The sequence below is a fragment of the Taudactylus pleione genome, unplaced genomic scaffold (assembly GCF_031769625.1).
Source record: "Taudactylus pleione unplaced genomic scaffold, aTauple2 ptg000435l, whole genome shotgun sequence".
NCBI classification, from domain to species: domain Eukaryota; kingdom Metazoa; phylum Chordata; class Amphibia; order Anura; family Myobatrachidae; genus Taudactylus; species Taudactylus pleione.
The window spans coordinates 1808478-1825875 of record NW_028284837.1 but is presented as its reverse complement, the minus strand read 5'-3'; the positions used below and the strand labels follow the sequence as shown (position 1 = coordinate 1825875).

At 44.9% G+C, this 17398-nt stretch overlaps 1 protein-coding gene across 1 annotated transcript in view; it reads left to right on the top strand.

Moving 5' to 3' along the window:
• Window positions 1-11293, top strand: part of LOC148505889 (extracellular calcium-sensing receptor-like) — an 89010-nt gene extending 77717 nt beyond the window's left edge. Inside the window, 5 exon segments of the mRNA XM_088447606.1 lie at window positions 1436-1663; window positions 6559-6682; window positions 8451-9060; window positions 9582-9759; window positions 11141-11293. Coding sequence (XP_088303732.1) covers window positions 1436-1663; window positions 6559-6682; window positions 8451-9060; window positions 9582-9759; window positions 11141-11293 — 1293 coding nt within the window.
• The last annotated feature ends 6105 nt before the right edge of the window (window positions 11294-17398 follow it).

Below are 17398 nucleotides of genomic sequence, written 5' to 3'. Positions count from 1 at the left end.
ACACAGATACACAGATAATAGAACACAAGCATGCACAGACACATACATACACAGACATACAGATAACAGAAACACAAGCATGCACAGACACATACATACACAGACACACATATAACAGAAATACAAGCATGCACAGACACATACATACACAGATACACAGATAACAGAAAAACAAGCATGCACAGACACACAATACATACACAGATACACAGATAACAGAACACAAGCATGCACAGACACACATACATACACAGACACACTTATAACAGACACATACATACACAGACACACAGGGGTGTATTTACTAAGCCTTGGATGGAGATAATGTGGACAGATATAAAGTTCCTGCCAACCAGCTCCTAACTTTCATTTTTTTAAACCCAGCCTGTGACATGGCAGTTAGGAGCTGATTGGCTGGTACTTTATCTCTGTTCACTTTGTCTCTAGGCTTATTAAATAGACCCGACAGATACATAGGCACATTAGCATACACAGGGCTTGATTCAGCAGTGCATGCTGAATGCAGATTCCAGATTATTGGGAATCTGCACGTGCGCAGGACCCATTCTGTGAGTGTGAAGAATGAATCCTGCTCAATCGCACGCAAGCCCTTGAATGCCTCTGCCTGATTGACAGGCTTAGGCATTTAAGGTAGAGGGCGGGGGGTGGCCGGCGTTCCCGGAAACATGGCGTATCCGCCCCATTTTCTGGGAGTGGCCAGCACTGAGATTGTGTGTACGTACTGTCTTCTGGGCTTGCAAGCCGACCATCCTGCTGTCCAGCCGCCCTGAGCCATCTACCATCGCGACCATCGACCACCTGCATATACCTTTGCAATTGTGATCCTTACTGAATCAGGCCCACAGACACACAGATACATAGACACACAAACATGCACAGACACACATACACAGACACACAGATACATAGACACACAAACAAGCACAGACATGCATACAGACACACAGATACATAGACACACAAACATGTACAGACACACCTACATACACAGACACACAGATACATAGACACACAAACATGCACAGACATGCATACATACACAGACACACAGATACATAAACATACAAACATGCACAGACACGCATACATACACAGACACACATATACATAGACACACAAACATGCACAGACACACATACATACACAGACACACAGATACATAGACACACAAACATGCACAGACACACATACATACACAGACACACAGATATATAGACACACAAATATGCACAGACACACATACATACATACATACATACATACACAGACACATAGATGCATAGAGACATAGATAGTCCGATACACATACAGAGAGACACACAGGCATATACGCAGATACACATTTATAAAGTACAATCTTTTTAATATGTTTTAGTGTTTTTTGGGGGGATTTTAAACAAAATCTTCCTTACAGCTCCTGCACTATATAAGGAATGTGAGGGTTACCCTGAGCAGCGGAAGTTATATTTATTTTGATGATAATGGGGACATCCCAGCAGTCCATGACATTGTGAACTGGCAGCTGACCCCAGAAGGGACTATCGGACCGGTCAAGGTCGGCCGTTATGACACCGCTGCATCTTCTGGTCATTTTATCAACATCAACTCAAGTCAGCTGTTCTGGTCTATGGGGGACAAAGAGGTGGGACCATGTAAAGATTGTCATTTTTATTTATAAAGTGTAATATTGAGGAGAAGATGAATGACATTTTACAATAAGCCTTTTTAAAAATAATTTGCAATACAAAGTACAGTACTACATTTTGTTCTACTACACAGCATATATCTACAGTACATAAGACTAAACTTTATTACATGTATATAACAATGCACAATATGATAATAATAACGTGAGCTAAGGGGGTCATTCAGACCCGCTCGTGAGCGGCAGTACCCTCGCAAGCGGGTCGATGTTCCACACTGCGTATGCGCGAGACCCGGGGAGCGACGGGCTTTCCATCGCTCCGGGTCTCGCACCAAAGGGGGCGTGCTGTCGATGTTGATTGACAGCACGCCCCCTTTGGTGGGCGTGCCGGGGGCGTGCCTGCCAGACAGAGGCGTTCCCATGGGAACGCCTACCGTCTGAAGCCGGCCCCACTGACATCACTAGTGATGTCATGGGGAGTGATTTTGGCTCTGATAGAGCCAAAATCACTCCAGGGCTTGTGGCAGGGAGACCCTACCGCAGGATCTCCGTCGCAAGTCCGATGGTCGCGATGGTCAAGACCATCGCGACTATCATCATGGCCGCTCGCATATGCTGTGGGTTGTCACCCACAGCTATGCGCGCAGCCAGGAGGCCGCTCCTTTTTCATGGAGGAGGGCACTGATTCAGAGCGAGCGCTCTGGTCAGAGCGTCTGGCTCTGAATCAGACCCTAAGTCCTAATTATTCTCATAGTAGTTTCTTAAATGTTATTTGTCACACACAAATCATGTAATCTGAAATAGAAATTAACTGTCAGGGGAAAATTTACTAAGATTCGATTTGGTCCCAATTTTTCCAATTTTTAAATTCGGATAGGATCGATCAAAAACGGTTGATGGTGTAATTGGTCAATCCTGTCTGTTTTGAAGTCCCGATATAAACCGCTGAATTTGTCTCCCGAACAAGCAGCCTGCACAATCTGTATCAGTGAAATATGTGCAGACTGTTTTTTAATTTTTTTTATTTTTAGGGTAAATTTTTTATAAAAAAATTCAGTGAGGTCTCCCCCCAAAAAGCTAATCAGCCCCGGACTTGCCAGCCTGTCCTGGTACCTAAAATTATGGGGAACAAAACATGTAGGGTTCCACCATATATTAGGTACCAGCACCAGGCTGCAGGGCCAGCCCTGGTTTTAATTATAGGGAGAAAAAAATTGTGCAGGGGTCCCCCTATAATAAATACCAGCATTGGACCCTTTCTAGTGGGGGGATGATGCCACAGCCAGGGGAGCTCTTTCACTGGGTCCCCCAGCCACAGCATTTCTAGTGGGGGGCTGATGCCACAGCCAGGGGAGCCCTTTCTAGTGGGGGCTGATGCCACAGCCAGGGGAGCTCTTTCACTGGGGCCCCCAGCCACATCGTCAGTCCTGACCGCTAGTCTGCCCAGGCCAGGGAGCCCTCTGGAATTGGGGACCCCCCAAATGAAGGGGTGCCCCTATCCAGGACACCCCTGGCCTAGGCTGATATCCCCACCACCCTAGGTTGATAGTGTATGTAGTGTGTAAAAAAAATATGTAACAACATTGTCTTTACAGTGGAACTACAGGTCCCAGCAAGACTCCTCCGCATGATGGTACTTGGAGAACCACAAGTACCAGCATGCAGGCATTATAGGCCCACTGGTACCTGTAGTTCACCTATAGAGAAATGTATAAAAAAACACACAATACACACACATATCTCCATGCCTTTCCCTCTCCCACTCACACACCCTCTGGAATGCAAGGTAAGATTGCAATAAATATACCTACATAACCGTTCATCTCTAACTTTCTCAACCTCCTAGCAATCACCAAGACCTGGCTATCTATTGTTGACAGCATATTTACTACAGCCCTCTCCTATGGCATACTCACATTTGGCCATGATAGGGCCCGGATCCTTCGTTCCTATTGCTGCACCTTTCAGGTCATTTACCCTGAATTGTCTCTCTCCTTCTATTCCTTGAAGGTCCACCAATCCACCTCTTCAATATTTTTCAAACAGTACAGTAGTTACAATGTTAACATAAGTCTCCCAATACCTCAACAATTTCTCCACCTGGCACTCCCATTTTCTCTCCTCAGATCTCTACTACAGTATCTCATCCTAGAAAAATATACATCCTACGATTACTGTAATCTACTGCTCTCTAGGCTTCTGGAACTCACCTTGCCCCCTTACTTATACCCTGAACTGCTACATGCCTGATTTTCCTAGTCACTCTACCTTTATTGCCCTACTCTCCTGCTCGGCTGGCTCCCCATAATACACAGCTCCTCTTACTCACCAAGAAAGTCCCTAACAATTCTTCTCATTTCTAAACTCCAGCCAAATTTTGACCCACACTTCAGTCTGCCTATGACCACCTCATCTCTTCCTCCTTGATCATAACCTTTCACTCTCATCTTTAGGATTTCACATGGTCTACCCCAAATTATGGAATGCCCTAATATCTCAATCAGACTTGACTTTAACTTACTGTACCAGCTTTTCAACATGGCCTTTAAGATTAATTTATTCACTCAAGCCTACCACCCCTAGCTCATCAGGTTCTGCATTACACAGCTCCGTACACTCTCCCTCTTTGTGTGATCCATGTTCCCTATAAAATATAAGCTCATGTGAGCAGGACTCTCTTTTATATTTGACAGAGAATGTCGATATTCAGAATGTCAATATGGGTCAAAAGAGAAAATATTTCTGCGTCAATTGCCAGGGTCGAAAAAGAAAATTGTGGGACCACTTGAGAAGATGATTGCCGTTTAGTTTTTCAAAATCGCCTAAAGATTTTGTATTTACGCCCTATAGGCATGATCGCAGAACACCACCGCAGAGTGCTCTAGTAGCTCTTATTTTCAGGCTATTTGTTGTTAAGTAGCAGAATATAATAGTTTTGATGCATAATACACGCCCTGTTCGCCATATAGGGTCATATAGTAAGTGCGCTCAACATAGCCATATCATCTAAAATGCAGTAGTAGGTTGCCATGTTTGAGCGCATGCTTCTATGGTTTGCAGGGTGACAGTAGGTAACGATGCTTTGTCCATACAGCTATAATTCTGTTAGCAACAGCCCTAGCGACCTCTGCAGTTGACGGGTTATGATGTGTATCTAAGAGAATGTTGTGTTGAATGACATGGAATTGAAAAACTACTTTTTCATATGTCAGATGAACATTACCATCAAACTCCTGAGGGGTCCCAAAAATAGGACAGTTAGGAGGTTGGGGAGGAGGGGGAGTTGTTTTCTTTCTACTGGAATCAGCGAGAGCCTTATCCAAATCCATCCTAATAATGGAAATTATTCAATGGTGTTCCGATGGTTGACTCTATCGTTAATCCTCCGAGCTGTACTGGCCCTGGCTCCTCCTTAGTTGAAAAACTAAACCGCAATCATCTTCTCGAGTGGTCTCACAAATTGTTTTTGACCCTCGCAATAGATGCAGAAATTTTTTTTTCTACCCACCCTATTAGGCATCCTTTCCTCACCAATGAAAATCTCCATGATCAATCTACATGTCACCTGTTCACTGTCACGTCTGAGACTGGAGGAGAGGACGTGGTGGGCCTAAGTTGGGGAAGGAAGCGGAGACGAGGGGCCTGGATATAAGTTCTCCTCATCCACGGGTCTTGAGTGTTGGCGAGACCTGGGCAAAGGTGCGGAGTCTTACCCACAGGATGGTGTTCGCCAGTGACCCCCCCAATTGGGATTTGGGCTTAGCTGCACCCCGTGAGCAGGTCGCGGTCCTTTGACCAGGTACCCAAGCCCTGCAGGGATAGAGACACTACACCCGTGGCCCAGAGAGGTTATGCCTGCTTAGGCACAAAGCAATTCCTTAAAACACTGTACAGTAATACACCTTGACACAAGGATCAATAATTAGGATTACAAGTGGGGAGCGACTCACAGTTACTTGAGAATTCACCAGAGATAGAAGGCACACAGGTAGAGGTGGGATACGCTGTAGCACGGATGTTCACTGGAGACGTAAAGGCACACAGGTGGAGATGATAACGCTGCTGCACGGGTATTCACCAGGAACGTAAAGGCACACAGGTAAAGATGGTAACACTGCTGCACGGGTATTCACCAGAGACGTTTACGGCACACAGGTAAAGGTGGTAACGCTGCTGCACGGGTATTCACCAGAGACGTTTAAGGCACACAGGTAAAGATGGTAACGCTGCTGCACGGGTATTCACCAGAGACGTTTAAGGCACACAGGTAAAGATGGTAACACTGCTGCACGGGTATTCACCAGATTCGTTTAAGGTACACAGGTAAAGATGGTAACACTGCTGCTGTAAGGAAAATAGGAACCTGGACCGGGAACTCACTAAAGCACGCTATTAGACAACCGATGTTCAGGTAATTTCCTGGAACCTGTGGAACAGTTTTATACCCAGGGGAACCCTTAGACAGGTGCACAGCATCAGCTGATCACGGACCTATCAGGGAGAAGGATACAGTCACATGGGCCGACTGTCATGGCGGCGCCCATGTCCGGACTTGCGATGCCGGACACCAGCCCACCAGGAAGCCACTGCATGCGGGGAGAATACTCAGCTTCTCCCCCGCCGTCACGCAAGCTGCCCGACCACCCAGGATGACAGGGGAAGCCGGCGGCGCGGTAAGCGGGAGCCGATCCCCGGCTGAGCCCTGACATTCACATTTTGAAAGTCTACATTTATAACTTGTCTGTATTAGTCTTAGATAGATTGTTAAATTTTTAACTCCTAGGTAAAGTACTACAGAATCCATGTGGTGTAATAGAAATTAAGGATAATTGTAATTATAATTATGTTTAATTAAAAAATAAAAAATTCTAACCATTGTGTCCTATCACCAGGTCCCTCGCTCAGTCTGCAGTGAGAGCTGTCTCCCAGGTACCAGGAAGGCGACTATAAGAGGACAACCTGTGTGTTGCTTTGAATGTGTCCCCTGTCTACAAGGAGAAATATCTAACCAGACAGGTGAGTGAAGGACATGCTGATACTTCCTGAGATACTGAAGACAGTAAAGTTGCTGTTCTGGATCTGGATATATCTTATGCTGTTCTTAATAAATGAATGGACATTTATAGGTCTAGAATTGTGATGAAGTAAATCATGCATTATTAATATTACAACGCTATGGAATATTCAGAGTTTGACCATTCCAGGATAACAATTAATTTATAGCTTATTAGTTAATTAGTCTTGACCATGCACGGGGCTAGATTAACCATCAGCCAACCAGTGGGTGAAAACTTGCTCAAGGAAATACAGTGTTTTACAGTATATTTTAATGGGATTTTATATTTATTCCAAAACTAATATCTAATCAAATCCAAGTTTTTCCATCAATGTCATGATAATGAATTTACTGGTGACACTGTTCTTTTGGACTGTAGTACAATTTCTACATTTCCTTGTTCAGGTTTATTTATTATATGTTCATGGGTTTTGCTGTATTTCTTTAAAATAATGAATTAAAAAGAGGCACATCAATTACTGGGCTATTTACAGATTTTGTTCTACAAATAACTTGTTCTGACATGAGTCTGAACATAAATCCTACCAGTTGTAGGGTGAAACCATCACAGAAAGACATTGGGGCATATCCAATTGGACGTGAGGTTTAGTGATGTAATAAACCTTGCACCCCTCGTGCCCAATTTTGGATTACTCCCAATACCCGCAGTATCCAATAAAAAAATATGGTTGCAGGGTTTTCAGCTCTGAAACCCTGCGCCGCATAATAATAATTACACTAACCCGCTTGGGGGTCTCCGTGGCTCCCCTCCATCTTGTCACTGGGGAGGGGGCTGCTCTGAGGCTCCAGGGGCTGATGGGAGTAGCAAGGTCTGCTGGGAGATGCAGTTCTTCAGGCCCATTACAGGGAGGAGGGGGCACACATGGGTGGAGGGGGCACACGCACACATATACAAACTCACTCACTCATACACACTCACCTGCTTCAGGAGACCGGGTCCCGATGCTGGATGGCGAAGATGCAGCTTCGGAAGGCGAGTAATTAAGGACTAATTAAGCTAATTGTAACTTCCAATTGCTTAATTAGTCCTCAGGGGGCGTGTCGCCAGGGTCCCAGAGCAAGTCCCACTGATATTTTCTGAAATTAATGATTTTTGGAAAAATCAAACTTTCTCTGGAGGTGCTAAAAAAATAAAAACCTTCTGGCTCTCAAAATAGCAAAAACAGTGCACCTAATTTAATAGCAAAAATCCTGCACTTGTAGGAAAAACCCCACAGCTGTGGTATTTTTGCTATTCTCGCACTTAATTGAATATGCCCCATTAGGGTAAATGTAATATAGTGCGGAGTTCTGACCTCGGCGAGTCCTGTGCGAGATTGCTCGATGTTTTAAAGTTGATTTTGCCTGTTAAATAACTGCTACAGTACTTTAAAACATCAGGCTCGCACGGGGTTCGCCGAAGTCAGAAATCCGCACCCATTTACATTTACGCCATAGTTGTAATAATTTAAAATGATTTGACCAAACTTATAATTCAGACAACTCAATAAAATTGACATAGACCATTAATACTGTAGTTACTTGTGTACAACTTTTTTTTTCCTATTTTTAGTAATTAAATATATAAGATGATCAAGGCAAATTTTTGCATAAATAGATATAGATATTTCCATGTCCAAAGTATTTCACTATAATAATTTTATTGCATTATTCACTTACAAAACATAAAAAAGCAACATGTAATAATGTAGCTATTTTATCTCTCAGATTCGGTTGTTTGTCTGAAGTGTCCGTGGGACCAGTGGTCAAATCTCCAGAAAACTGAATGTCTACAGAAGACAACAGAGTATCTGCACTATGAAGATCCATTAGGAGCAGCATTGGCTGTGACAAGCATACTGTCCTCTGTCTTTGTTGTTTGTATTTTAACTCTTTTTATCTACTCTAAGGACACACCTATAGTAAAAGCTAACAATTATTCTCTAAGCTGCCTTCTGCTGGTGTCCTTATCTTTGTGTTTCCTCTGCTCTTTAGTTTTCATTGGATATCCTCAATCTGAGAATTGTCTCCTACGCCAAGTCGCTTTTGGACTGGTGTTTGCTCTTTGTGTCTCTTGTATTTTGGCAAAAACAATCATGGTGGAATTTGCATTCATGGCCACCAGACCGGGCAGCAGCTTGAGGAGATGGACCACACCTCTAGTGTCCTACATGATAATTTTTATTTGTTTTGTTTTACAGTTCCTCTTGTGTGTCATTTGGCTTTCACTTGCCCCTCCTTTCCCACAATACAACACTCAAACCAAACCTGGATACATCATTGCTGATCTAGTAGAGAGAATGGAGTTAGCTGATGCTGAACTGCTTGTTGTTAAGAGGTGGATATGTTGGTCATATGCCCAGGCATGACAATGGCCTTTTTCTTATCCTGGCCAAGAGCTGCTTTCGCTGTTGCCTTACTTACACAAACAACATCCTCATCCTCAATATCCTCATTAGTGCCAGCATCAGCAACTTGTACACAAATATCCCCCTCATCCTCTTGCAATTCCATGTTGGCTTCCTCAATTTCTATGTCATCTGCAATACTTATGCTTCTCATCCCTACAAATATAGAGGGAGCAGAAACTGTTGAAGGTGGCTTCTCTGAGAAGTCAGGCTCACACATAGCACTTGTGGACACACTTAGACTCTCCTCAGGGATTTGTGACATTTGTATCTCTGAATGCACAGTTCGATCTACTGCCTTAGTGGTTGATCTACTGCATTAATGTCTCAGAGTATATATATATATGTTGTGTGAAGCATAAAGGATTGTGGGATTCAGGGGGAAGGTGCTCCTGACACTGAGTTAGTTGGCCAGATGACAGAGAGCTGGTAATGTTAACTTTGTGTTAAGGAGCCATATGCTGTTTGGAAAATGTGATGATATAACATTTCCATCAGTAAAAGCCATCTACAACTGCTATCATACATGTTTCTTTGTAAGGATAATCTTACAAAGTGGTGTCATTCGGGGGAGCCTTCTGCTAGCCACGATCCACGTGGCAGTGACCAGGTGCTGTCTTGTTGACTTGGTGAGTGAGGTTAACCAGCCTTTAAAAATTGGTTTATTTGCACATGTGGAAAAAGTTTTTCTGGTAGTGAATGTATAAAGTGTATACACGGTGTGATTATATCCAAGCAAACATAACTGTTACTGAATTTGTTGCAGATTAAAAAAGGTCTTTATCTGGCAAAAATGTACCAAATGTATTTTCTCTGGTCTTGTTAAGTTGGGTGTGGTACAGATATCTAAGCACAGGCTACTAAGGAAAGGTGTATCTGTGTTAGTCTGTATAAGCCCAAGTAAAGAGACAGATATTTGATTATTGCTAGTTATTGTAGTGCTACATGAAGAAATGTGTTGGCTGTATAAAATGAATATGGTCTTCTAAAAACATACACAAAATGAGGTGCTACAACAAAGAGGTCTTGTATTGCAAAGTGGTTTGAAAAGTTAAATAGGTGGGATATGATACATTGAAAGTGACTTAATGGGACAGTGTTAGGATATGTGGTTAGCAGATCATCTTGGTTGCAGTTCACAGTCTTAGTTGCTACCAGAACATTGCATTACAGCCTGATTCAGACCCATTCGCTAAGCCGCGGACGCATGCTATGGGCAATTGTCGCCTGTCTGCACATGCCTATGCTGCAAAATATGCATGCGCGAACCATTCACTGCGATCAGGAATTGTGCACTCGTACTACACAGACTGAGTGCTACTTTCAGTGACAGAATGTGCCGTTTGTGGGTGGTAACACAGGAATGTGCTTGTGAAAGGGGGTGGTTCGGGGGGTGGTGGTGCTGCAAACACAGGCCTGCCTGGGCATCAAAATACGATGCACGAGATCCGGATAGCGATGGGCATTCCATTGCTCCGGGTCTCGTACCAAAGGGGGCGTGCTGTCGATGTTGAGTGACAGCACGCCCCCTTTGGGGGGTGGGCCGGGGGCATGGCTGCCCAGATGGTTCCCATGAGAACACCTACTGTCTGGGGCCGGACCCACTGATATCACAAGTGATGTCAGTGGGAGTGCTTTTGGCTATGTTAAAGCCGAAAGCACTCTGGGGCTTGCGGCAACGAGACCCTACCACAAGGGTCTCATCACAAGCCCGATGGTCATGATGGTCTTGACCATCGCGACCATCTTCCTGGCCGCTCGCTATAGCTGTGGGTGGTTACCCACAGCTATGCGAGCGGCCAGGAGGCCGCTCTGAAAAAACAGAAGGACGGCCCTGATTCAGAATGAGCGTTCTGTCAGAGCGTCCGGCTCTGAATCAGGCCCTCTGTCCTCTGAAGTCGGGAAAGGCAGATTCTAGGTGAACTAGGGGAGGTTCATCCAGGCCTTGCATCTGTCTCCCCAGAAAATTCTTTCCTGATAACCGCAGTTATTCAATTACCAAACATGCAGGTCTCCGTCTCTACATTTGTCAATAGTGGTGCAGCGGATAATTTCACCTCATCAGTTCTGGCTCCATATCATGACCTGGCCAAAGTTTTCTCTAAGAAAAACATCAATGTCCTGCCGCCTCACTATCCCTTTGACTGCACCATCGATTTGTAATTTTAAAAATGGCAATGTGGCACCATTTTAAAAATAGAAAAGCGGGTGATGGAGCAATGATGCTCGCCGTGGCCATTCTGAATTTCAAATTCTCCTCACTCTTTGGGGCAGACTTGGAAAAGAAAATCTAGATGTAGTACTATTGGTAAAATGCTATACTGTGAAAATCTAGATGCGCCGTAAGAGTGCTGTAGAAACACCTTCCTTAACACGGGGGTGGGGGGATACACCTGGGGTATATGAGACAAGTGGTTCTGACTCTCAGGGCTTAAAAGTGGGGCATACATGCCTACTTTCCCGGTTCGGCAGGAAGCCTCCCAAAAATTGAGTGCCACACCTGAATTCCCAGAAAAGTTGGCACTTGGTGGGTAATTTTCCCTCCGTCTCGCCCGCTGGACATATTAGAAAAAAATATATACCTACAGCAGGAACACAATACCGATATTAGAGGCATTATGTTGCCAGGGGTGGGGCCACAATTATGTGATCATGAGGTCACAGCCCCATCCCCCCCTGAAGACTGTGATACCCCCAGCTGTGCCGAGCTGGCTGCCTCTCCAGGAAGAGGTAGCCACATAGTTGGCAAGCCTGAAGTGGGGCAGGAGATTGGGACTGTGTATAAAGAGCCTGGGTCTATTTAAACACTGAGATTACCCTATTTTTGGTGCATGTCTCACCTGCTCCCTTTCAGCTGCCTGTTTCCGTGGCCTAATCTACAAAAGGGTTACATTTATGGGTCATTGCCTCTCCCCAGGCTATCACCATCTAACTAGGGATGTGCACCGGACCATTTTTGCTGGATTTGGATTTGGCTCTGATTCGTCATCAGCTTTGGATTTGGATTTGCCAAACCTGCCGTGACTTCTATTGGATTTGGATTTTTTTTTACAAAAATTGCTAAAAATAGCTAAAATCACATAATTTGTTTTTTTTTGTTCCAAGAGTATTTTTAACCGCAATAACATTAATTACCAGTAATTTACAGTCAATTTAGACCACCTCACAGCTCACAATATTATTTTCACCATTATTGGCCAAAGTCCGCAGTGAGCTGGCTGGCTACTAAGCGACAGAGCAGCTACAAAGATACCACAGTTTAAAGAACATCTATGAAACATTACCACTCACTGCCACTCACTACTGAGTCACAGTACTTGTGTGTTATGGATACAGAGGGCTAAGGCCCTACGAGTCACAGTGTTAGTATTCACAGAGGGCTATTGCCCAAAGAGTCCTGGTGCTTGTATACACAGAGGGCTAAGGTCCACGGAGTCATGGTGCTTTTAATTAATTTTATACACAGAGGGCTAAGGCCCATGGAGTCACAGGGCTTGTATACACATCGGGCTGAGGCCCATGGAGTCATGGTGCTTTTATACACAGAGGGCTTAGTTCAAGGAGTCACTGTGCCTATATACTAGGGGTGTGCACCGGCCACTTTTCGTGTTTTGTGTTTTGGTTTTGGATCTGGATCTTTCTTCGTGTTTTGGATCTGGATTGGTTTTGCCAAAACCACCCTTCCGTGTTTTGGGTTCTGGGTTTTGTGTTTTGGATCTGTATTTTTTTTAAAAAAACCATAAAAACAGCTAAAATCACAGAATTTGTAGGTTTTTCTGCTCCTATGCTATTATTAACCTCAATAACCTTAATTTCCACTCATTTCCAGTCTATTCTGAACACCTCACACCTCACAATAGTGTTTTTATGTCCAAAAGGTTGCACCGAGGTAGCTGGATGACTATGCTAAGCGACACGAGTGGGCGGCACAAACACGTGACCCATCTAGGCGTGAAACTGCAGTGGCAGATAGAATGGCAGTTTGAAAAACTAGGCCCCAAACTGTACATAATGCAAAGAAAAAAAAGAGGTGCAAGATGGAATTGTCCTTGGGCCCTCCCACCCACCCTTTTGTTGTATAAACAGGACATGCACACTTTAACAAACCAATCATTTCAGCGCCAGGGTCTGCCACACAACTGTGGCTGAAATGATTGGTTCGTTTGGGCCCCCACAAAACAAGCTGGCAATTAATCTGTCCCTGCACAAACTGGCTCTACGGAGGCAAGATGTCATCCTCATCCTCCTCATCCACCGATTCCTCACCCTCTTCAGTGTGTACATCCTCATCCTCACAGAGTATTAATTCGTCCCCGCTGGAACCACAGGTCCCTCTGTACGTTCTGGAGGCTGGTCTCCCTGGAAGAGTTGATAATTCATTTTATGAACATCATCTTCTCCACATTTTGTGGAAGCAACCTCCTACGCCTTTCGCTGACAAGGATCCCAGCTGCACTAAACACTCTTTCGGAGTACACACTGGAGGGGGGGGCAACTCAGGTAAAATAGAGCCAGTTTGTACAGGGACCTCCAAATTGCTTCTTTTTCCTGCCAGTACAGGTACGGACTTTCTGACATGCCTACTTGGATGCTGTCACCGATTTAATCCTTTAACAGACAGACGCACGCTTGTCGCTGCTGCTTTGAGGATGCAAGTGCGGCTACAGCCCACACAATTCACAAAGACAGAAAAAAAAAAAAGAATATTTTTATTGTTTGTGGAGCGCACTTTGAGGGTTACACAACCCTTTAACAGACAGACGCACGCTTGTCGCTGCTGCTTTGAGGATGCAAGTGCGGCTACAGCCCACACAATTCACAAAGACAGAAAAAAGAAGAAGAATATTTTTATTGTTTGTGTAGCACACTTTGAGGGTGTCACCACCCTTTAACAGACAGACGCACGCTTGTCGCTGCTGCTTTAAGGATGCAGGTGCGGCTACAGCCCACACATTTCACAAAGACCGAAAAAAAAAGAACAATATTTTAATTGTTTGTGTAGCACACTTTGAGGGTGTCACCACCCTTTAACAGACAGACGCACGCTTGTCTCTGCTGCTTTAAGGATGCAGGTGCGGCTACAGCCCACACAATTCACAAAGACAGAAAAAAGAAGAAGAATATTTTAATTGTTTGTGTAGCACACTTTGAGGGTGTCACCACCCTTTAACAGACAGACGCACGCTTGTCGCTGCTGCTTTGAGGATGCAGGTGCGGATACAGCCCACACATTTCACAAAGACAGAAAAAAAAGAACAATATTTTAATTGTTTGTGTAGCACACTTTGAGGGTGTCACCACCCTTTAACAGACAGACGCACGCTTGTCGCTGCTGCTTTAAGGATGCAGGTGCGGCTACAGCCCACACATTTCACAAAGACAGAAAAAAAAAGAACAATATTTTTATTGTTTGTGTAGCACACTTTGAGGGTGTCACCCCCCCTTTAACAGACAGACGCACGCTTGTCGCTGCTGCTTTGAGGATGCAGGTGGAATCTAGACGGGATTTGGAACCGGGGACACACTACCTCCATCAATTGTCTAAATCCCACTGCAGCAACAGCACTAGGAGGAAGTGGTTCTTGATCTTTCCCTATTTTATTTTTATCGGAGAAAGTTTGGTCCTCCATTTATGTTATATTGATATATACGTGCGGCTAAAGCGCACACAATCACAGAAAATATTTTTTTATTTTTGCTGGAGAGTAGTGCACTTTGTGGGTTACACCACCCTTTAAGAAATGAGCCAGCCGGCTCTTTACTTATGGGACACAGGCGCATGCTTCGCGCTGCTCCTTTGTTGATGCACGTGCAGCCACAGTGCACACAAGTCACAAACACAGAAAATATATATTTTTTTGGTTTGGACTGGAGTGTACTTTGGGGGTTACAGCACCCTTTAATGGTCAAGCCAGCCGGCCCTTTACTTATGACACAGGCGCACGCTTGGCACTACTTTGTTGATGCACGTGCGGCTACTGCGCACCCAATTCACAAGCACAGAAAATATTTTTTTTTTTAGTTTGGACTGGAGTGTACTTTGGGGGTTACAGCACCCTTTAACGGTCAAGCCTGCCGGCCCTTTACTTATGACACAGGTGCACGCTTGGCACTACTTTGTTGATGCACGTGCGGCTACTGCGCACCCAATTCACAAACACAGAAAATAATTTTTTTTTTAGTTTGGACTGGAGTGTACTTTGGGGGTTACAGCACCCTTTAACGGTCAAGCCAGCCGGCCCTTTACTTATGACACAGGCGCACGCTTGGCACTACTTTGTTGATGCACGTGCAGCTACTGCGCACACAATTCACAAACACAGAAAATATTTTTTTTTTGGTTTGGACTGGAGTGTACTTTGGGGGTTATAGCACCCTTTAACGGTCAAGCCAGCCGGCCCTTTACTTATGACACAGGCGCACGCTTGGCACTACTTTGTTGATGCACGTGCGGCTACTGCGCACACAATTCACAAACACAGAAAATAATTTTTTTTTTGGTTTGGACTGGAGTGTACTTTCGGGGGTTACAGCACCCTTTAACGGTCAAGCCAGCCAGCCCTTTACTTATGACACAGGCGGATGCTTGGCACTACTTTGTTGATGCACGTGCGGCTACTTTGCACACAATTCACAAACACAGAAAATAATTTTTTTTTCAGTTTGGACTGGAGTGTACTTTGGGGGTTACAGCACCCTTTAATGGTCAAGCCAGCCGGCCCTTTACTTATGACACAGGCGCACGCTTGGCACTACTTTGTTGAAGCACGTGCGGCTACTGCGCACACAATTCACAAACACAGAAAATATATTATTTTTTTAGCACTTGGGGGGAGCACCCCTGATGGACAGAGCACCCCCTGGACAACACTACAGCACCCCTTTAGGACTGGGACACTGCACAGGACTTTGGAACTGACTGCACAACACAGTCCAGCCAGCCCCTATGGACTTTGAAGTAGTGGACACAGCCCCTATTAACAACAGCAGCACAGCACAACACAGCCAGCCCCTATGGACTTTGAAGTAGTGGACAACAGCAGCACTACACTACACTACACTACACAGCACTAACTCCCACCCTCCCTCTTCACTGTCCACAGCCGAGTGAGAAAATGGCGCCGACGCGGGTACCTTATATAGGATCCAAAACCCGCGAGACTCGGAAGGCGGGATGATGACGTTTTGCCTCGATGTCAGATCCGAGTCAGGCGGGAAAAGTCGAGCCTGACTCGGATCGGACTCGGATCGGGGGGGCTCGGGGGGGTTCGGATTTCAGAAATCCGAACCCGCTCACCCCTACTATATACACAGTGGGGAACAGCACCAAAAAATAATTATTATTATTTTTTTCTTTTAAAACTTAAAACTTTCTTTTTTTTACTATTTTTTTTTGTACACACAGCCACTTGTGAGTCTCTGGACACAGCCACTTAATCAGCAGAGTATAGTGCAGCATACATCAGAGTGTAGTCAGTGTGCCCCCTTACACAGTCACTTTACCAGCACAGCCACTTCTGAGTCTCTGGACACAGCACATAATCAGCAGAGTATAGTGCAGCATATATCAGAGTGCAGTGTGCCCCCTATACACAGTCACATTACCAGCACAGCCACTTGTGAGTCTCTGGACACAGCCACTTATTCAGGAGAGTATAGTGCAGCATACATCAGAGTGCAGTGTACCCCCTTACACAGTCACTTTACCAGCACAGCCACTTCTGAGTCTCTGGACACAGCACATAATCAGCAGAGTATAGTGCAGCATACATCAGCGTGCAGTGTGCCCCCTATACACAGTCACATTACCAGCACAGCCACTTGTGAGTCTCTGGACACAGCCACTTATTCAGGAGAGTATAGTGCAGCATACATCAGAGTGCAGTGTGTCCCCTATACACAGTCACATTACCAGCACAGCCACTTGTGAGTCTCTGGACACAGCCACTTAATCAGCACAGTATAGTGCAGCAAACATCAGTGTGCACTGTGCCCCCTATATACAGTCACATTACCAGCACAGCCACTTGTGAGTCTCTGGACACAGCACATAATCAGCAGAGTATAGTGCAGCATACATCAGCGTGCAGTGCGCCCCCTATACACAGTCACATTACCAGCACAGCCACTTGTGAGTCTCTGGACACAGCACTTAATCAGCAGAGTATAGCGCAGCATACATCAGAGTGCAGTGTGTCCCCTATACACAGTCACATTACCAGCACAGCCACTTGTGAGTCTCTGGACACAGCCACTTAATCAGCACAG